Source organism: Lissotriton vulgaris, chromosome 2_1 (genome assembly GCF_964263255.1).
Source record: "Lissotriton vulgaris chromosome 2_1, aLisVul1.2, whole genome shotgun sequence".
In the NCBI taxonomy this organism is placed as follows: domain Eukaryota; kingdom Metazoa; phylum Chordata; class Amphibia; order Caudata; family Salamandridae; genus Lissotriton; species Lissotriton vulgaris.
Window position 1 is genome coordinate 256,414,642 of NC_141687.1, and position 22,240 is coordinate 256,436,881.

The following is a 22,240-nucleotide window of genomic DNA, read 5'->3' on the forward strand; positions in this document are numbered from 1 at the left end:
ACATTTTTTATGTTGTGGTGGCCGAAATGAAATAAAGCTGAGTGCAAATTTGTAACAAAGAAAAACGAAAAGGAAACAGTTTCCTTCACCTCACCCTCATGTGACCGAAAGTACCTAATCATGCTAATACTCACTCAGGAAATATTTATCTTACACAACAAACAACCATTGGCAAAGCCAACATCCCTGATTTGTTGTGGTAATAATGTTACTTGTATTATATATCTGTACGCAATGACTGACGCAGCAAAATACCAGTAGGGCGGCACACTATCCTAAGTACAGATTTTTAGCGTGCATATTTGTAAGCCACGCTCTTAATTACTTCAGCTATGCCCCTTTGAGAGACCCCCCAAGTTTTTTCATCCCCCTAAATGCCCTGCTTGTACCACTGATAGCACACCTCCCTCCACATATCATCTAAACAAGTAGATTTACCCGCCTTTGTGCCTTTCTCTTCCACATCCCCCCAGGCTTCACATTCTTCTAACTATTAATACATATAAAAATGCCTGGAGAATTTCCTTCCCACCGCACTTCTTTTTAACCCTTTCCTGCCCTTTAGAATTTCAATAAATGAATGAAGTCAGTGGTGTAGCAAGGTTGCCATGGCCCTAAAACCAGGAAGGAAAATGGCTTCATTCCCTGTTTTGGATAGGAATAGTCAGCGTAAACGGGGTCAGTTGGCAGTAATGTGTGAAGAAGTGGGTGCTGAGGGGTCCATACACAGAGGTGTGCACTGATGCAGCTCTACCAATAAGAAGTACGTCCCTGAATGAAGTACCTGGCATCACGTTGCTCTCTTCCACGTTCCACTAGCCTTTCTTATTATTTCCTACAACAGTAGACGGGGAAGCTGGTGGGTGGCAATACCACAGCTTCTGCCAATCTGTAACTTCCCTCCAGTCGGTGGGCACACAGGGGCCTATTCACAAAGGGATTGTTTGAGTACATAAATAAGTACAGCTGTAGTACTCTTTTGCATACTCTTGTGAATTGTTCCTCAAACATTTAAAGTGGGAGTACATTAGGACTATTCAGGGAATTGTTATGTACAATTAGTAAAAATAGAAAGGACTGTGCCTTCTTTGCACTTTTACTAATAGGAGGTTGAACGTTTTGGGTTTAATTCACAAAGGCAGGTAAAATTATGGAAGCTAGTGCTCCTGTAGTGCTACTTCCTGTACTCATAAATGGTTTTGTGAATCGATCCCCGTAGTAGGTGACAAGAGAAGACATTGGAGGAAGCAGCTCACTTTCTTCCTTCCCAACATTTCCTTTGTCTCTGTGGAGAGCCAGAGAATAAAGAGGACATCTGGCCAGGTGACCATTGCATATCTTATGGACACTGCGACATCACAGCAGTAAAGCCAGTAGGACGAACACTGTGTACTTTGCCAGTGTTTAGCCATGTTGTACAGCAGCAAAGCTGTCATGCAGCATGACTTGATAAAAAAAGCATTGGCAAAGCCTATAGGGTTTTTCTACAAAATCTATTTGTTTTGTGTTTTTAGCCAAGTTGTACAGCATACAGCTGCTGTACTGTGCAGCATGGCTGTAAGTAAAAAATACAGTGCTATGACATGGGCCGTGCTGGGCGCATCATAGCACTTTAAAAAAACCAACTTTCAGCCATGTTGCACAGTAGCTGCGCTTTTGTACAACATGGCAAAAAACGCGGACAGAGTAAGGTGGCTGGCCACGCCATAGCGCTTGTTTTATTACACGGACGGAGGCTTGGGGGCGGGGGCACTTTGACTTGGCCTGTGCTGTCTGTGTCATGGCACTTTTTTAGTTTATTTTGATATGGTGGGTTAGGAGGCAACATGGTGGAGAGGGCTGTAGGAGAGGGCAAGCAACATCACGAACAATGGGGGGGGGGCAGGAGACAGAGCAACAACACAGATTGCAAATGGGGTCGACGGGGGCAGGTGGTGTAGTGTATTAGGACTACGAGTGCCAGGATGTCATGGTTCTTGGCGGACTCAATGAGAGAATTATGTCAACATTTGGGGAGGTATTAATGTGTGGTCATTAACAGTTAGGAGGTAATGAGACGTTCAGTTGAATGTTGTATGCTGGTAAGCAAAGCTTTTAAATTATGAGCTCAGAGTGTGGCATGTTCATTTTGCATGCTACCGGGCAGGGGAGGACGCTACAACTGGCGACAAGAGCATGATCTGTGCACCAAAGAAACAAGACTGCTCTCCCTGAAAGTTTGCAATGCTACAGCAAACTGCTCATGTATGCCATGTGCGCCTCTTTGATGAGAAGCAGTTTGGAGTTGGAGTGTGTGGATTCAAAGCCCCGCTCCAGCCCATATCCGGCCCTTGAAAAAGTTGAAGGCTCCGCAGAGGAGTATCCTTGAAAACCTGCCAAAAACCCAGTGGTAAGGCCGAAAGAGGAGATACTGCACCATAGCCTAACATCGAGCCATCGTTGATACAAAGCGAAAACGCTAAAGGCAGTCACAGCCAGGTACAATGCATAAAGTTGAAAGCAGTAACGAACATGCCCGAGAGATGAAACCGTTATTTACCATCAAAAAAGAAGATGGCACCTTACAACTGCCCATCGGGCTTGATAACCCAAGTACAAGCACACAGTCGGTGCTTGCAATAGGTACCGGCCCAGAAGGACAGCTGTCGTCAACCGAACCGCATATACTCTCAACGCAGTAGAAAAGAGTACGAAATACGATGCTTTTGTGTTTCTGAAACCAACATCACCGTTCAACACGGCCAGATAGACTACATGGATCAAGAATTTTGATAATTTCATAGGTCCCTAGAAGAAGTAGATGTTAAGAAAATCATTAAGTACCTGAAGAATCTTGCTGGTGCTGAAGTAATAAAGAAAATCTCACGTACTGAGAAAATCTCTCGCAGTCAATTCAAAGAAGTATTAGGAGCCAAGTTCAATTCGATACCAAACATTGACTATGAAAGGTACATTTTCAATCAAGAGAGACAACAAGTTGGTGTAACGATGGCTGAGTTTGTTGAGAAACTTAATGTGCTTATCAAACATTGTCAATTTAGTGAATTTAATGATGAAGAAGCCATGCGCCTCAGAGTCATTGATGTCTGACTTTCGTATTCAGAAGCATCCTTGCCACGCCTACCAAGAAGAAAATCATCCTCAATTGCGACAGGTGGAAACTAAACGAAGTCAGTCATCAATTTCATCCAACAAATTTATTTCGAAATCACAGTTGAACGACAGTGAAAAGCATGAATGTGCGATGATCATATCCGCCAAAAAGCGACAAGCACACATGGGTCTTGCTGCTTGCAAAGAAGATGAGCGAATGACAATACAAGTGAGTCAATGAAACAAAAGAATTCATATGGTGTGAGAACCGGGGTCTCTAGTTGGCCGGGGTACGTACCCTAGTTCAAGTAGGGACCACCGCTTCCGACAGGGTAGCTGGGCGCAGAGAAGAAAGGTGTAACTTGAGATGCAATGTGTAAAGTTTTTATGCAACACACAGGGTAGTTACACAATAAACACACTCACAAGAAGACACTACACCAATACTTATAAAAATATGAGAATCTTTATCAAAAGTTTAGGCCAGGTACACAATCCGGTAAATTCAGTTCTTAGGTAAGAGCAAATCACCAGAAGTTCATATATGCCAAGAGCTCTTAAGGTGCACTAATTGTTGATAGTGTTCTTTTAGGGGAGGAAATAATCCTCCAGTTTTTGGCAGTATCTTTTAGGGAAACGATTGTGCACTTATCAGTTCAGTCTAAGGTCTGTATTAAAGAAAGCAAGTGTGTGCCAGGACTGGATTCCTCCTAGTCCCCAGATAAGGATCTATAGTGTGGGGCCCCCTTAAGCCTGCGATTGGCAGCCACCCAGGCAGGCAGACAACATTAAAAAAATGCGTGCAGGGGCTGTCTTTGGCGCACAGGACTTCCTTCGCTGCACGTTTTAGGTCAGAGTTATACTGCGAAGATTTAAATGGTAGTCCTGTGTTCCCACGCGTCAGGGCGGCCGAAGCGCTGCCTTCGTGATTGGCACGAGCTTGGGGACGTAAGGGAGCCGGAGAAGTGTGCCCAGAAGAGCACTACATTTGCAAGGCGGCCTGGCTTGTCGGTGTCACTGCTATCTCGAACCCGCCACAGCCGAGGCACAGTCTCTGGGGTCAGTCACGTGGGAATTGGGGGGAAAGTCCCGGTGCCAGGCTAGTTCTAGCCATCCGCCTCTCCAAATTACAGCCTGTACCCTGCCCATGATAGTACGACTCGCAGCAGCTTAGCGCAGGTCGCTAGAGGTTACCTGGAGTCGGGGCGAGCTGGGTACCGGCGGGAAGCTCCTCCGTCTTCTGGACATGCGATCCTGGCTGCAGCTGGACGAAGGGAGGAGCGGGGCAGCCACACTTCCTGGCTGAGGCGGACGTCCTGCTGGGCGGCTTCTTCCTTCTGCGGCAGGGCGGCCTGGTAACCAGGCAACCCCTGATCTCCTCGCGGCGTCCTGGTCAATTTCAGGCGGATTATACACTCTGGGCCAGTGGCGGTGATACCGGCCCACAGCGCTCTTCAGCAACAGGGCTTCACGGCGATTAAAGGGAACAGTTCGAAATCGAGTCTTTCACTCTGGCCAGCGACGGTGATATTTGGGGAAACCAGCGCCCCCTTGCCACATCGCTTAGATCTCTGGGCCAATTTTGATCACAGGGGGAGTCCCACGTTTAAGCACAGCCTCAGACACGCCGAGTGGTCACGATTTTACATATAAAGTCCTTTTTAAGCAAGGTAGGCCCTCGGGTGGTTGCAGATCCTTGCACACAAAGTTTCAGGGGCAGTTTATAGGGTCAATAAGACGTTGTAGTCCTCTTGGAGCAATGCAGTTCTTATGGGTATTGTGGAGACACTCTGGAGGTGTTTCTTTAGGCTTCCCTAGCAGGGCAGGATCAGCAGGTAGTAGAGCAGCTCAGCAGGTTGGGGGCAGCAGTTCCTTAGAGCAGTCAGCCTCCTTCCAAATGGCAATCCTTCCTGGCGCAGCAGTCCTCACTCCAGCAGAGTTTCGTCGTGGTCCAGCAGTGCAACAAGAATGTGAGGCCAGGACCCTCCATTATATATTCTACAGTCCAGTGGCTAGAAAGTGGTGGAAGTCTCTGAAAGGGTCTCGGGGCAGGGGCTTCTGGAAGAGTCCAGGGAGTTCTGGTATGTTCCCTGCCTTCCCTGACCTGGCTGTCACAGTGACGAGAGACATGCCGTTAAGGCTACAGTGGGCAGCCCATCACAGCCCATCCCGGGGAGAAGGTGTGAATCACCACTCCCACCTCTCAACCCAGGCAGCTATCGGTATGCAGAGGGGAGGGGGAGTCTACAATGCCCAATCTAAGTGTAGGCAAGAAAAGGTCCACTTTCTAAAAGTGGGATCCCTAGCGTAGTAGTGCCCAAACCCCATATATCATTGGAAAGGGTTCCCCGCCCCGAGTCCAACAAGACCAAACATGACAGACTTATTAGGTCCCTGTCAGAAATTATCCCATAAGGGGGGTTCCCAATGTTAGCCTATGGAGGTATAAGCCTTACTGCGGTAGCAGGGGCTTATGGCAGATATGCCAGCGTCATATGGTTTTAAGGGAGAGCACCTGCACCTCAGCACTGTTTAGCAGTGGTGAGGCGCCCAGAGTCCTAGGTCCAACAAAAAGGTACAGTGAAAATGGGAGGCGCAAGGGCAAAAAGGTAGGGGAAGACCACCCTAAGGCTGACAGGTCCAACATATGGACACTACCGCAAGATCAAACTTATGGTCAACGGTTGCCCCACTACCTTTGTGATTGACAGCGGTTCATCGTTCAACATCATGCCAGTTTAACAGTTTGTCACCTGTACCATGACTCCAAGCGGCAAACACTAAAGTGTATGCATGGACTGCTTCGAAGCCGTTGCAAAGTCAATGATCATTATGACATAAAAAGACATCTGTGCAAGCCCCAATTCACATTCTTCAAGGCACTTTGTCCAGTGCATGTCTGCTCAGTTTTCCATCTGCTGCTGGTATGGGACTAATATCTATTAAAGGGGCAACTTCACGTCAACGAAGACATCCTGCTTGTTGCATATCAACACCGCAGAATCGGATTTCACCTGCAAGAAGCAGTCGAAAAGGAACTAGAAACGCTGTTAAAGCATGACATAATTGAGTGATTTACTGGTTCCACACTATGGGTGTCGCCCATAGTGGTTTGCGGACAAAGGACAGTGGAAGTGCAGTGCTAATTTGTGGGGATATGTGCCAGGCCAATAAGCAATAAGCAATCAATAGAGAAAGACATCCTGGTCCGCAAATTGCAGACTTGATCATGCAGCTGAACGGAGCCAAAGTTTTCTCACATCTTGACCTGCCAAGGGATCCTATCATCTTAAATTAGAAGAAAATTGTAGGTACATTACCATTTTGAAGACTCATATCAGTTTGTTCAGATACAAAAGGTTTTTCAGTGTCATCTGATGCAGAAAAATTCCAAGATGTCACACATAACAGATTTCAATGTGATACACATGCTTTCAATTACAGTGATGATATATTGGCATTTTGGATAACACAGAAGGAGCATGATAACATTTTCAAACAAGTGTGGCACTGACTTCGAGATGCAGGTCTCACTATAAATGCAGAAAAGTGTGAATTTCCGAAAACCAAACTCAAGGTCTTTTGGCACATAATCTCTGATGGGTGAATGGCTCCTTACCCAGATAAAGATAAAGCATGGTCAGCCCCCTAGCCCCCACAAGATGTCAGCATGCTGCAATCCTTCTTGGGCATGGCCAGCTATTGTTCAAGGTACCTTTTTGACGTTGCTACAGTGAGTGCCCTTTTGAGAGACCTGACTAAATGTAATGCCCATTTCAGATGGCCCTCTGAATGTGACCAAAGATTCAAAAGGATAAAGCATACTATTGAAAATGCCACTGAGATGGCTTACTTTGATCCTAAATTGCACACTGAGATTACTGTTGATTTGATCACGGTAGGGCTGGGAGCAATCCTTGCTCGGCATAATGGACATCCACATGCTCAGAGACATATTGTGGCATATGCCAGCCGAAGTCAGTCTGACTCTGAATGTGTCTATTCCTAGCCAGAAAAGGAGAGCCTGGCTGTGATGTGGGCTCATGAACACTTTTGTGTTTTGTTGCAAAGTCATTCTGTGCCCTGGGCACCCCCCAACTTTTTGCTGACTGGTACTGGTGGTAACTGACTCCGACTGACCCTGGGCTCTGCCTAGGCCTAGGGCCAGTGCTATGCTGAAAACAACTAGAATACAGTGAAAACACCTACATATTCTAGGGTACACTATGGGTTGGGGTACTCCTGTGATTGGATGACCTACCCCATAGGGCCCTAGTCCATAATAGGGCCGGGGGATTGAAACTACCTATCGGACCCTAGTATATAATAGGGCATGGGAGTTTAGAGGCCAGCTGTCCTTTCTGCACTTGCATGTGTGCACTGCTGAAGCCAGAGGTCAGTTTAAGCAGTGGTTCTGTGCTGCAAGACTGCTTTAAAAAAGTAAATTGTGCCCAAATTCGACTTTTGTGTTTGGGGCACTTACAAATTGTTAACCTACAATGTTTGGGCATATTAGGTACCCCCAGGGTCTCCCCTAGGTGTCACAGGGGTGTGTGTGTGTGGGGTAGTCCGGCATCTATAAGGTGGACCCTTATAAAATGAGTTTTATATTCCCTGGGTAAAGTGAAATTGCACATTTCACTCCCCAACTTGTGATAAAGTGCTACCCAAAATCGACTTTGGTGGTAGGAGCACTGTGGAGGGAGGATCTGCAATATTTTTACATATTCAGAACCCCTAAAGTCTCCCCTAGGTGTTGCTGGGGTGGGGATTACTGTAGATATATGTAGTGCACTTATAAAATATGTTTTTATAAGCCCTGGTGCTGTAAAAATGGCCCAAGTCACTTTTCCCATTGCAAATCCCATGCCATAGGTTAACATTGGAAAAGGTTATTAGTTAATACATAGAGAAAGAAAAGCCATAAAACTAGGATTAAAGGACTCAGTAGAAAGGTAATGATAAGTCCAACAATATGGTATTGTTGAATTTGTTGTAAAATGTACAGACAAGAATTTATAAGCTTTTCTTTTCTGTAAGACAAAATTCAGCCCTCTATTGCGTTGCCCTGATTGGTCAGAGATAAGTGGGGGAGCCTGGCTGCTTTGAAGAGGTGATAAATGACCCCTAGGGTTGGGAAGCCTCTCGGGGAGGAGAGGTTGCTGGGCTTAGACATGCCAGAGCAGGGGAAGGAGTTGTAAACCGTGGACTTCAAGCGAAGGGGAGGACCCCTGTTTACCTCCAGCCAGATGCTAGGATCTAGGAAGGAATGAGCAGATGCAAGGGGGGGGGGGAATATGGAGATTAGCCATCCTAGGGTTGTGTTTAGCCAGCTCTTCTCTCCCTGCTGAAAATTCTGACATATTGAATTTTGGGAGAATAGTGGTTTCTGGGTTGCTACACTCTGCAGTAAGTGGTCAGACGTTTGGGTGGAACCCTGCAGCTCATTGGACAGGAGTGCCCACATGCTTGACCCCAGAGAACACTGAATAAGTATCTGAGAGGGGTGGTGCCGCTCAGAACTGCTGCGTGAAACTTAAGAGAATCAGATGGGTCCATGCTGAAGAGTTTAATGTGCATTTCCAAAGACCTGTACTCTAAAGATTGCACCTTTTTGCACTCTTTGAAACTACAGCCCTGTGGATCAAACCTGTTTCAAAAGGACTAAAGAGTGGGCTTCCTGCAGGCTACAGGTTAACAGAGCTTACCTTGACCATCACCACAAAGAATCCCCAGCCTGCATTTCTACCAGTGGATTTGTTAGGGTTTTGTCCAAGTTGATGTGGGAATTGAAGTCTCACACTTTCAAGGAGCCTCTTGGAGATTCCAGAACCTTGGATTGTGTGTTGGATACGTTGGGACCCGCAAGAAGAATTTTAGGAAGGAGTTCTAACTGGACCCAGCCAGCTGGAGGGGGCTGCACAAGACTGATGAGAGATCCTTCAGAATAATTGCTAAAGGTGAATGTGTCCCTGTCAGAGGCAACAACATGACTAAAAGGGGCACTTTTGGTTTCTAAGCACTAGAACATGACTAATCTTTAAAAAATCATATCTCTGGTTCCCTCCAGTGGATTTTCTTTAGTTTTGGAGTCATTTAAAAGATAAAAATATGTCCTATTTTTATTAATTGGTGTTGGATTTTTATCTTGTGCTGTCTAAATTACTTACTGATTTGGTGTTTTTAAGTACTTTACACACCTGAAGTTAAGCCTGCCTGCTCGCAGGCACGTTACCAAGGGTTGAGCAAAGGAATAATTTTCTAAGACCTATTCTAAGCCCTATACTGTGTTAGTGGCCTTATTGCCAGGGGCAGACTTACTTTTGCCTCTACCAATAATCCACTTTCCAACTTATTTCTTTACAGAAAGCCTTTCACAATTGTGACAGACCACAAAGCACTACTCACTTTATTTGGAAACCCAAAAGCTAAGATTACCCCTCACATTAATAGGTGGGGTTTGCGTAAACAGGAAGGAGTACGACTATACAATTGTTCAGAGGCCAGGCAAGAACCAAAATCCTGCAGATTACTTCTCAGGAGTACCCTTACATCGGCGCGGTTCATCATAGAAAGTAGCTGAATAGTACTTCAACTTCATTGTAAGATCCAGCAAGACAGCGGCCTTATCCAATGAACAGATCATTACTGCTACAGATGCCGATAAAGAAATGCTTAGCCTTAAAGACACTATTTCAGCGCTGTCATGGAGTTTTCAACCTCTAAATGATGATGCTGAATTTCAAAAATTCAAGAAATATATTGGATGAACTGTCTGTCACTAAAGAGGGCATTGTGTTGAGTGGCTCACGGATCAGCATACTAGAGAGACTCCGACTGCAAGTCATTGAACTCGCTCACAAAGTACATCGTAGCATTGTCGCCACCAAAAGGGCCCTGAAAGATTGAATAGGAAGAAGTTCAAGAAGTTTCTAACTAGACACAGTGTTGAGCAGAAAAAAAGTACACCATGTGTCACCAAGCCAACGGTGCCATGGAACGGTTTATGGGCTCCCTAAATAGAGTGATCAACATCCATCAATGGTGGGAATCGGGCTGAGTCAGGCCTTATGTCAAGCCCTCCGTTCCTATCGTTCGACTCCTTACTCCACCACTGGTCAGAATCCTGCTGCCTTGCTATTTGGGAGTGCTGTAAGAACCAAGATACCACAGTGAATAACTGAACGAACTCGGAGTACTAACAATGTTTGTGCCACTGACACTCTTTAAAATGTCAAATGAAGACTTATGAAAGGACACCACACAAGTGTTATGAAAATAAACAGTGTATTTATTTAGATCACAACAGCCCTGCACTCTTATGAGGACAGGGTACTAAGCACACAACAAAACTCTTACGAAAATACTTTAAGTTGCACAATTTACACCAATGCCCGAGGGGCACGAAAAACCATATACTATGAAAGTGGAATGCGAAATTACTAGCAGGTGAGTACTGGACTAATAGGCTTTGGAATCGCTAGGACTACGTTACTGAACCTTCAGATTACTAGTAGGAGGCCTAGGGGACTCGGGTGCAGAGTGTGCACTCTCACGCGGGATGTGGGACAAAGTCTATGGAGGCTAGTAAAAGCAAAGTTAGTGTTCTCGGGCGAACCCGATAAGGTAGGTTGAAAACGAAAGTGGATCTGGACCCTTGGATAGTGAGGCTATGCTGGGGCACCGAAATGCCGAAGTTACCTAGCCCAGGGTCTGCGGCTGCATAGGTCTGAAAAGACGTCGGGAATCCTCGTTGACGAACCAGGAGCCTGAAAGGATTTGCTGGCAGGCGACCAGTGAAGATTGTTCGATGGATCCAAGCCTGGATCGAAGATGGAAGACACCTGTAAGCAGAGGGGACCAAGTCCTGAATCACTAGCCAGTGATCAGATGGGCACCAGGATGGCACCGGATGGAGTCACCTCGACCAGGTGAGTGGGCGACGCTGGGCTCTGCAGTCTCACGGACCAGGAGGCGTTGTCGGCGACCAGGATGGAGGTGCGAGCTGTCCCACGATGGTTGATGCTGTCGACGTCGCTGGACCCAGGATTGGGGCAACAAGTCTTGGCAAATTCAAGCCCACGCGGTGGACCTAAAATGGCGTCTGGAGTGGACCAGGAGGGTCCGGGGTGCTCCTCTTTTGGAAGGGAGCAAGGGCCAGTCTGGAGCAACCAGACTAGCAGTGGTGATGTCGTCGGGAAGGCCACAAGCCAGCGGGTTAGTAGCCAGACAACGCGGTGAGCAGCCAAAAAGCAGAAGGGCCCCACGCAGATCTCGTGGATGTTGGGGGGCTGGTCTTCGGTGCTGGAGCTGCTCAGGGTCGAGGCTTCTCGGACCCCAAAGCACTCACCAGAGGATCCCTCGGCGGTCGTGCTGGACAGAAGTCGTGCAGTTCTGATGATGGCCGGTCCCTCGAGGTCTCGTCGCACCTACGGTTCTCAGCTTAGCTGTAGAGGTAGGTAGAGGTCAGAGGTGCCAGGGAAGCCGGGTCTCGTCGAGCTAGTCAGTCAGATTCCGGAGAAAGGACGTGCAGCAAACCGCAGAGTTCTTAGATGGTGCCTGCGGATGCAGGGTGACTACTCCTTAGCCACAAGGGAGAAATCTTAAGAAGAAGTCGAGAGTTCCTTTCGTAGAAAGTAATTTCTTGATTCAAAGATGATCTAATTTGGAAGGGTCCCCGCTCCTGCCTTTATCCTAAAGAAAGGGGTGGGTACGCGACTAGGTCCTGCCCTAGGGGTGGGACCAGGAAGAGGGGTGGTTACACCCCTCTCCCATGCCGGACTTTCCCCAGCTCAGGGCTGGTGTGCCCCTGGAACTGGTTCTAGCCGGCAGATGCGTAGTGAGCACCGGGGTGCCACTTGCAGTCACCTTCCTGTAAAGCCCTGCCTACCCAGGATACACAAAACCCTGTCTGGGATGGTGCTAGCACCGCCCCTGACAGGAAACCCTTTGTCCAAGCTCCCCTCGCTGGAAGAACTCCCAGCTGCAGGGGGTCAGACTCGTGTCTGTGGTGGCAGCATCCATGTGATGCTGAGGCCTGAGTTAACTTTAACCGGGGTTCACAGTTACATACATTACGTGTCCCTCTAGAAGGGTGGAATGCTAACCCCGTCGCCAGAATTGGCGAGTGCTTAGTATTCCAATTCGTATGACACCTTACTCGACATGTTTTGATAAAGCGATACCAGAGATAGCATTTAACCGCGAGGATTATAATGCACTTAAGAGTATATGGTATGCGTTATCATGGAACAGCTATTAGGACTTGGTTCCGCAAGCTGCAAACGGGCTCAGCTCATGCCAGAGCACCATCTCACACGATTCCAAGCACTCTGCCTTCAGGATTGTCAAGGCCTGCCATAGGAGTGACTGATAGGAATCTGTGTGTCCATTTTTAGGGTTAGATATAGGTATACTATATCTACAGCAAAGGGTGATTACACCACCTTGCCCCAGCTGTCGTGCAGCCAGTTGTGTCAGATTTAGATGGCCACCCAGGGGTGGCATAATACATGCTTCAGCCCCTGGTAGGCCCTGGGTACACCTATGCCCTGAGTTACAGGGTCTGATAAGGTGGCCCAGTACCAATTGGAAATGTACCTAAGGTACATGGAATCCATTTTAGAGAGAGAGCAGTAGGCCTGGGGTCCTGATTGGCAGGGTCCCAGGCCAACTAAGTCGGAAAACCAGCAAAACACCAGGCAAAAAAGTTGGGGGCAACCATAGTCAGGTATCCACCTTCCTACAGTGCACTTATAAAATATGTTTTTATAAGCCCTGGTGCTGTAAAAATGGCCCAAGTCACTTTTCCCATTGCAAATCCCATGCCATAGGTTAACATTGGAAAAGGTTATTAGTTAATACATAGAGAAAGAAAAGCCATAAAACTAGGATTAAAGGACTCAGTAGAAAGGTAATGATAAGTCCAACAATATGGTATTGTTGAATTTGTTGTACAATGTACAGACAAGAATTTATAAGCTTTTCTTTTCTGTAAGACAAAATTCAGCCCTCTATTGCGTTGCCCTGATTGGTCAGAGATAAGTGGGTGAGCCTGGCTGCTTTGAAGTGATGATAAATGACCCCTAGGGTTAGCAAGCCTCTCGGGGAGGAGAGGTTGCTGGGCTTAGACATGCCAGAGCAGGGGGAGGAGTTGTAAACCGTGGACTTCAAGCGAAGGGGAGGACCCCTGTTTACCTCCAGCCAGATGCTAGGATCTAGGAAGGAATGAGCAGATGCAAGGGGGGGGGGAATATGGAGATTAGCCATCCTAGGGTTGTGTTTAGCCAGCTCTTCTCTCCCTGCTGAAAATTCTGACATATTGAATTTTGGGAGAATAGTGGTTTCTGGGTTGCTACACTCTGCAGTAAGTGGTCAGACGTTTGGGTGGAACCCTGCAGCTCATTGGACAGGAGTGCCCACATGCTTGACCCCAGAGAACACTGAATAAGTATCTGAGAGGGGCGGTGCCGCTCAGAACTGCTGCGTGAAACTTAAGAGAATCAGATGGGTCCATGCTGAAGAGTTTAATGTGCATTTCCAAAGACCTGTACTCTAAAGATTGCACCTTTTTGCACTCTTTGAAACTACAGCCCTGTGGATCAAACCTGTTTCAAAAGGACTAAAGAGTGGGCTTCCTGCAGGCTACAGGTTAACAGAGCTTACCTTGACCATCACCACAAAGAATCCCCAGCCTGCATTTCTACCAGTGGATTTGTTAGGGGTTTGTCCAAGTTGATGTGGGAATTGAAGTCTCACACTTTCAAGGAGCCTCTTGGAGATTCCAGAACCTTGGATTGTGTGTTGGATACGTTGGGACCCGCAAGAAGAATTTTAGGAAGGAGTTCTAACTGGACCCAGCCAGCTGGAGGGGGCTGCACAAGACTGATGAGAGATCCTTCTGAATAATTGCTAAAGGTGAATGTGTCCCTGTCAGAGGCAACAACATGACTAAAAGGGGCACTTTTGGTTTCTAAGCACTAGAACGTGACTAATCTTTAAAAAATCATATCTCTGGTTCCCTCCAGTGGATTTTCTTTAGTTTTGGAGTCATTTAAAAGATAAAAATATTTCCTATGTTTATTAATTGGTGTTGGATTTTTATCTTGTGCTGTCTAAATTACTTACTGATTTGGTGTTTTTAATTACTTTACACACCTGAAGTAAAGCCTGCCTGCTTGCAGGCACGTTACCAAGGGTTGAGCAAAGGAATAATTTTCTAAGACCTATTCTAAGCCCTATAATGTGTTAGTGGCCTTATTGCCAGGGGCAGACTTACTTTTGCCTCTACCAATAATCCACTTTCCAACATATTTCTTTACAGAAAGCCTTTCACAATTGTGACAGACCACAAAGCACTGCTCACTTTATTTGGAAACCCAAAAGCTAAGATTACCCCTCACATTAATAGGTGGGGTTTGCGTAAACAGGAAGGAGTACGACTATACAATTGTTCAGAGGCCAGGCAAGTACCAAAATCCTGCAGATTACTTCTCAGGAGTACCCTTACATCGGCGCGGTTCATCATAGAAAATAGCTGAATAGTACTTCAACTTCATTGTAAGATCCAGCAAGACAGCGGCCTTATCCAATGAACAGATCATTACTGCTACAAATGCCAATAAAGAAATGCTTAGCCTTAAAGACACTATTTCAGCGCTGTCATGGAGTTTTCAACCTCTAAATGATGATGCTGAATTTCGAAAATTCAAGAAATATATTGGATGAACTGTCTGTCACTAAAGAGGGCATTGTGTTGAGTGGCTCACGGATCGTCATACTAGAGAGACTCCGACTGCAAGTCATTGAACTCGCTCACGAAGTACATCGTAGCATTGTCGCCACCAAAAGGGCCCTGAAAGATTGAATAGGAAGAAGTTCAAGAAGTTTCTAACTAGACACAGTGTTGAGCAGAAAAAAAGTACACCCTGTGTCACCAAGCCAACGGTGCCATGGAACGGTTTATGGGCTCCCTAAATAGAGTGATCAACATCCATCAATGGTGGGAATCGGGCTGAGTCAGGCTTTATGTCAAGCCCTCCGTTTCTATCGTTCGACTCCTTACTCCACCACTGGTCAGAATCCTGCTGCCTTGCTATTTGGGAGTGCTGTAAGAACCAAGATACCACAGTGAATAACTGAACGAACTCGGAGTACTAACAATGTTTGTGCCACTGACACTCTTGAAAATGTCAAATGAAGACTTATGCTGATCAAGGTCGTAGAACTCTGGAACTCATCTTCGACGAAGTTGACTGGTTGCTTGTCAAACAAAAACAGAAGCGAAAAACAGATTCTCTGTTTGCCGCCGAGCCTCTGAGCTTTGTCCGTCACAAGACATTACTGACATCTTTCGTGCCATTCATCGGCCCCTGTAGTCTCAGATGGGGTTGCCCCACCTGACGGCTCAGATTAAACACCAGCTCCTGTCCCCTTGGTGTCCACTCAGGGGGCATCTCACCTACCTCAGACCATGTGATCTGGTCAAACAGTGCAAACCTTTCGATGACTTATCAAAGAAATATAAAATGCTACTGTTACAACTTTTTCTTTAATAAGGGGGAGATGTAGTGTCTGAAGACTATGAGTGCTTGGACCCTGTGGTCTCAATGCGAGAATTGCGTAACCATTTGGGGAGGTGTTAAGGTGTGGTGTTAACAGGTATGAGATAATAACAAGTTCTGTTAAATGTTGTACGCTGGTGAATAAAGATGTCAATTTCGAACTCCGTGAGTTATGTTATGTTATGTTACATACATTTGTAATGCGCACTGCTGCCCCAGCTAAGGGGCGTCCAGGCGCATGGCAGGTAAAAATGCAACACCACAGGAAACACAACAGAAGGGAGAAAAGTGAATTTATTAAAACAAGAGGGTTTTTAAGGCTTTACGAAAGACCAACAGATCATCTAACAGTCGCAACTCTACAGGAAGGGAGTTCCAGAGCTCGGCTGCTCTGACCCGGAAGGAACGGCCACCAACCCGACACAGCCTGTATCGGGGAATCACAGTAAGTGCCTGACCCAAGGATCTCAGGGGCCGAGTAGGCACATACCATGACAGAAGGCCCGCAAGAATAGGGGGACCTACTCCCCTCAAGATCTTGAACGCCATACACAGCACTTTAAACTGAATTCTGGCCTTGATAGGCAACCAGTGCAGTGATCTCAGAGTGCTGGAGGCAGAACAAGTACGGGGAAGGCCAACAATAGCTCTCGCCCCAGCGTTCTGGACGCGTTGGAGGCGGGTAACCTCAGCCGCGTTGGACCCTACCAGAAGAGAGCTGGCATAGTCCAGGCGAGATAACACTGTAGCCTGGACTATCAGCTGCCTGGTGCGATGGTCAAAGAACTTCAAAACCGGGCGAAGCGACCGTATGATACCAAAGCAACAGGCCGCGATTTTCTTCGTGTGGCCAACGTAGCTGAGGGAGGGATCCATCCATACTCCTAAGTTCTTTAGTTCCGTGACCGGGAGGGGGGCCGGCCCCAGCTCCGTAGGCCACCATCTGTCCCCCCAAAGCTCCGATCTCTTGCCTACGATCATGATCTCTGTTTTCTTAGCGTTGAGCTGGAGACAGTTGTTCTTCATCCAGCTCGCCACCGCCCTAAGTCCACTCTGAAACCTGGGGGCATCCCGGTCCGCATCCCCGCTGATCGTAACCGCTAGCTGAGTGTCGTCAGCATATGAGACCATAGTCATGCCCCATTGCTTGACGACCTCAGCCAGCGGTCTCACGTAGAGATTAAACAACGTGGGACTCAGCGAGGATCCTTGCGGCACCCCCTGTTTCAAAGGATGGAATTGGGACTGGAACGGTGGGACAGCAACGCTAAAGAAACGATCGTCTAGAAAAGACCGGAACCACTGGAGGGCAGGTCCACCCAGCCCAATCTCCTCCAGGCGATGCAACAGGATAGGATGCGAAACAGTATCAAACGCAGCGCTCAAGTCCAATAAGACGAGCGCTGCTGTCTGGCCCGCATCCATCACCGTGCGAAGGTGTTCAGCCATGGAGAGGAGGGCGGTCTCCGTGCTGTGTCCAGCACGGAACCCATTCTGGGTGGGATCCAAGATGTTAGCATGGATAAGGTGAGCCGAAAGAACTTTGTTGACATGGGCCTCCAACACTTTGGTCGGCCACGGGAGTAGGGAGATGGGCCGATAGTTTTCAGGCTTATCTGGATCCAGAGACGGCTTCTTCAAAATGGGAGAGACCACTGCCCGCTTCCAGCTAGCGGGTACCGTGCCTGATTCCAATGAGATGTTAATCAGGGAGTGAACCACGGCCCGTCCCACAAACGACTGCTCCCTAAAGAGAGTCGCTGTAAGCGGATCAGCGGGGGACCCTGATTTGACCTGCAGAGCCAGGAGGTCAAACCCCTCTGATGTCAGCGGGGGCAGCACGTGCAGGGTGGAATCACCATAGATGTTAATCGGGGGCTCAACTGGAGGCCCTGTACAAGGGAACGTCCGATAGATGTTTTGGACCTTTTCCAAAAAGAAACAAGCGAGAGCCTCACAGTGAGTAGTGGAGCCAGTCGACGTAGTACAGGCACGCTTTGCCAAGAGATCCTTCATCACTTTAAAGATGGTTTTAGAGGGGTTGGAACTGTTGCCGAATTCAGTAGCGTAGTAAGCTGCCCGAGCTTGGCAAACAGCCCGATGGTAAACTTTGACGGAGGCGAGATAAATAGCCTTTTTCCCGATATCGTACGCCTTCCGCCAAGCCCTCTCTGCTCGCCTACAACTACCCTTGAGTGAACGTAGGGCGCCATCGTACCACGGGCTGGAGTCCCTGGAGCTGACTTTACAAGCGGTAAGTGGAATAAGGACGTCAAGCGCCTTGGAAATCCAGGAGCAGAACTTCTCGTAACCTGAATCAACCAGCAACGGAAGATCTAAAGGCTCCTCGGCGAGGACACGGTGTAAGTCCTCCAGCCGTAGTTTACTCCATTGCCGCCTAATAACCAGCTTTGCCGGGGGAACAGCAATCATTCCCGGCAAAGGGGTACAGATGGAAACCAAAGAGTGGTCCGTCCAGCCAAGAGGTGTGACGGCGGAGACAACAGCGTCTGCCAAATTAGTGAAAAAAGGATCTAAGGTATGGCCGCCTGTATGAGTAGGCTGTCGGACCAATTGCACCAGTTGAAGGGCCTCCAGGTCAGCAAGAATACCGCTAACCGAGGGGGAGGTAAGGTTCTCAAAGTGTAAGTTGAGGTCTCCCAAGATCGAAAAATTGGGGCAACCTACCGCCAAGGAACTAACCATGTCGGGGAGGGCCGCTCTAAACGCCACATCACTCCCAGGGGGGCAATAGACCACCATCCCCGAGAGTGTGAAATGTGGGGTGACCGAGATTTTAAACACCGCACTTTCACATCCCGCAATGGTCAGACCAGACCAACTACCAGTGAGGCCAGGTCGCAAGGCCAACGCAATACCCCCTCCCCTGGTAGATCGATTAAGGGTAAAAACCGAAAAATCAGAGGGAAAAGCCAAGTTGACAATGGCCACATCGTCATCCTTCAACCACGTCTCGGTGATGGCTACGATGTCCGGGGCCTCTTCCTGTATCAGGTCGAACACGGCCTGATAATGCAGCACCAGAGACCTGGCATTCAGGCTGAAGATGCGAAGGGAATGCTCGGCGAGGTTCCTACTAAGGGACACCGCAGGATTTTCGTGTGAGCTCAGGGTAGGGGGATCCAAGGACCACCTTCCACACGCACAGTGAAAGGGGCCCGCTAGTGGGTGTATTGGGGGAAGGGTACAACTCACCATTGAACGACCTATACCCCGCAGAGTGTCGGCAGAGTACACCAGCATGGTAACGAGAGCCGAGACCAACTCTCCAGGACCCCAGATGCCCGCAACGCCCTGCGCGTCCGTAGCGCGGACGTCCGTAGCGCGGAGTGGCGTGTTCATTTCGTATGCTACTGGGAGGGGCTACAGAAGTGAGAGCAACAACACGAACAACGGGTGGGGCAGCAGGGAGAGTAACAATACAGCGAATGGGGGGGCAGGAGGGAGAGCAAGAATATCGACAGCGCGTCATGGCAAGCAACAACATGAATGGCTGGAGGGGGCAAGCAACAACAATGACAGTTAACACGAAGCATTGATAAACATAGAAGGCGGGGTGTGGGTACCAGAAGCAACATGGAAGACTAATACACTAGGGAGGCTGCACTCTAGTTGTGTGCCTAGACAAGAGAGAATAAATAGGTTCCAAGTTAGGGAGCAGTGGTAGGTCACAAGTACTTGGGACAAGCTCCAGGGAAGGACAAATGGAAGAAGCAGAAGTGAATGCCGTACGCCCCAACTTATGAAAAGCAAGTAAATGAGAGTGGCAAGCAATGGTAAGCAGTGAGCATCCTCTAATGCCCTGTAAGTAAATACAATGTCTTACAAGTGTCAGAACATGCACTGTCTGAGGTTGGGCCTAACCAGAATTACTAGGAATAGGTTTGTCAGCTTCCACAATATTCTAAATCTCTCTTCTGCATTGAAGTCCTGCATAAAACAAGCCATGCTTACTGAGTGAAATACTAACACTTTATTTGTGCTAACGTTCACTTTATTTTATATAAGCTGGGAGGGCTCGAAAGAGCTATTCAAACAGGGTAAACTTTAGAAATTGCATTGTGTAGAGTGGTGGGTTATTTGAATTTTACAGCACCCATTTATGTTTAGTTTTGCACACTGGTGGCCATCATTTCCATGGGGTTTCACTGTTCATAACTAACTATGATTAAGAAACATGTTCACTTCACTAAGAAGATTGTCAAAATTAAAGTTCTCCAGAAAACACATCAATCTCAAGTTGACGGCTGTTGGCACATAGATGGATTTGCATGGGCTGCGAGGCTGAAGATGGGGACCTCCTCCGACCTTACCACACACTTTCCAAGTAGAGGCACCATGAGTCTCGTCACGCTAACCCTGGCCATTCAACCACACCATCACCTTACTCGCAAAAGCTTGGAGTTTTCCATCCTGCGCTTGCTTCTTTGTGGGATGCACAGTTGCTAAACGTTAGTACTGAGACGGAGCTGCAGCAAAACATTGGAAGGCGATGTTGCCCTAGTGTATAATTAGGGCTAAGCATGACAAAAAGTTATATTTTATTGAAAATGAGCATTGGGTTGGAAGGATTATGGGTGTACTTTTCTTAAGTGAGTTGTTAAAAGCCAACTTGTTTAGTTATGTGAACGCTAAAACATCCCCACCTTGTAAACCCTCAAAATCTAATTCTTTAAATGGGCACGTACATTCATTCAGTCATTTATTTAATTTGGAAAGAAGGGTACCAGAACTTCCCATCAGGGTTGCAATACTTGTAATGGGAGAGTATCAGCACTTCCTGGTAGCAAACAGGCTGTCTGGAATAGAGGGCACTTGCAATTCCCCATTTCCATATCAGGCACTGTATTCTGCATTTTTCTTTATTTCATATGAAGTGTGTTGGAGGAAAAACTGTTTCCGGTAGGAGGTATTTTGCACACTTTAGATTCTTGCTCTTGATTCACAGGTTATGAGTTCAAGTATTGGTTCACCATTCACTCAGTGTGAACTGAGGCAGTTATCCAATGCACTGTCTGTGCACAAGTGCTTACACTTGGGCATGGGATTATTAGGTAATTTTTAGCATAGTTATCCCTGCTTACAGCGACTTTTTGCTAACACTTAGCGCCTTCTCTGAGCTAGTGGATATTGGCAGCTGGAGAAGGATAACAGAGTTACCAAGGCGAGAGTTGGGTGTCTAAAGGGTATCAAGTGAGCTGGCTCTCCTGTGACTGGGAGGGTGTTGTCCCACTCCCCCCCCCAAGGTAGTTTTTCTAGTAATGCGGCCACATGTTGTTAGCTGGGGCGGTATCCCCCCTTAGATACCTCTCTGGTCAACTCCTAATTGGGCCTAGAATGGGACAGTAGCATGACTCTTGGATATGACCATTGGTTTCTGGGATCTAGCTATCCCTGCTGACAGTGGTGTGATCCCAGACATGCTACCGAACTGTAATTGGTGGTGGTAACACTTGTTTATCAGCTGCAAACACTTACAGTAGCATTGACAAGGTGAATGTGCCCATGTGCAGCAGTATACTAGTGACATGGTTTGACTGGTTATGAGCGAGATACTGACATTTTGCTTCTTTCTTTCTCCCTTCAACTTTCTTCTTCTTTTTCAGGTACTTATTGCCTCACACTTGCCTTCATACGAGCTGCGCCATAACCAGGTGGAGTCTATCTTCCTCTCGGCTATCGACATGTATGGTCACCAGTTCTGCATCGAGAACCTGCAGGTACCTGGGCCTGGGCAGTGAGCAGGCATGCCCTCTATTATTTTGCCTTTTGGATTGTGTTAATACACTGGCTGGTGGGGCAGAAGCACTTGTGATTCTGACTGCAGCAGTGTTGACATTTTCACTGGTTGGCCACTGTCTGCCTCTAATCCACAGAGATCACTGCACCATTGTTGACTATGGTGGGAGGCAGCCAGTAGTTGGAGAGGCCACCAGCTCCGGGAAGACCCCTACTTCATGTTTCTCTCTTCTTGCAATCAATTCCTATTGTACTTGTCAAAGTGGGTGGGGCCACAGAAATTGGTATGGAAATTAACGTGAAAATGTTCTTCTCAAGATGGCTTCAATTTTATCTCTTGCAGAAACTCATCTTGTCTGAGACGTCCATCTTTGATGTTCTGCCAAACTTTTTTTACCACAGTAACCAGGTAGTGAGGATGGCTGCGCTGGAGGTAAGTTATTGTACACATTAAGGGGCAGTACCAGAATAGGGCATCCAAATGCAGAGGTGAACCAGGATTGAAACCTGATATTTTGTATAATGTGTAGGGACAGTGATGTAGACACTGGGGTCATGGGACACATGGTTGTGAGCTTTTGAACTGTGCCGCTGCTAATGGGACTGTTCAGCTCTGCGGCAGGAGGGAGAAGCTTCCATTATGTGGGTTATCTGGGCGTTTTCCATTGGCCAGGAGAAGGGGAACGCTTGAGCTGTGTGAAAGAAGCACCCTTCCACTCCAGATGCCACAAGATGCGTTCATGGCTTTCGACAAAGAGAATCTTCGAGTGGGTGTGGGTGGGAACCTCAAACATACAGGAGCAGCAGAAGCCCCTTGGAAAGTG

At 47.5% G+C, this 22,240-nt stretch overlaps 1 protein-coding gene across 7 annotated transcripts in view; it reads left to right on the forward strand.

Moving 5' to 3' along the window:
• The window catches only part of ACACA (acetyl-CoA carboxylase alpha), a 1,131,726-nt gene that overhangs the window by 389,713 nt on the left and 719,773 nt on the right, over window positions 1-22,240 (forward strand). For all 7 annotated transcript variants that reach the window (XM_086954890.1, XM_086954892.1, XM_086954891.1 and 4 more), the window contains 2 exons: window positions 21,284-21,397; window positions 21,760-21,849. In XM_086954890.1, the coding sequence (XP_086811016.1) occupies window positions 21,284-21,397; window positions 21,760-21,849 (204 nt within the window). The remainder of the gene's footprint in view (window positions 1-21,283; window positions 21,398-21,759; window positions 21,850-22,240) is intronic.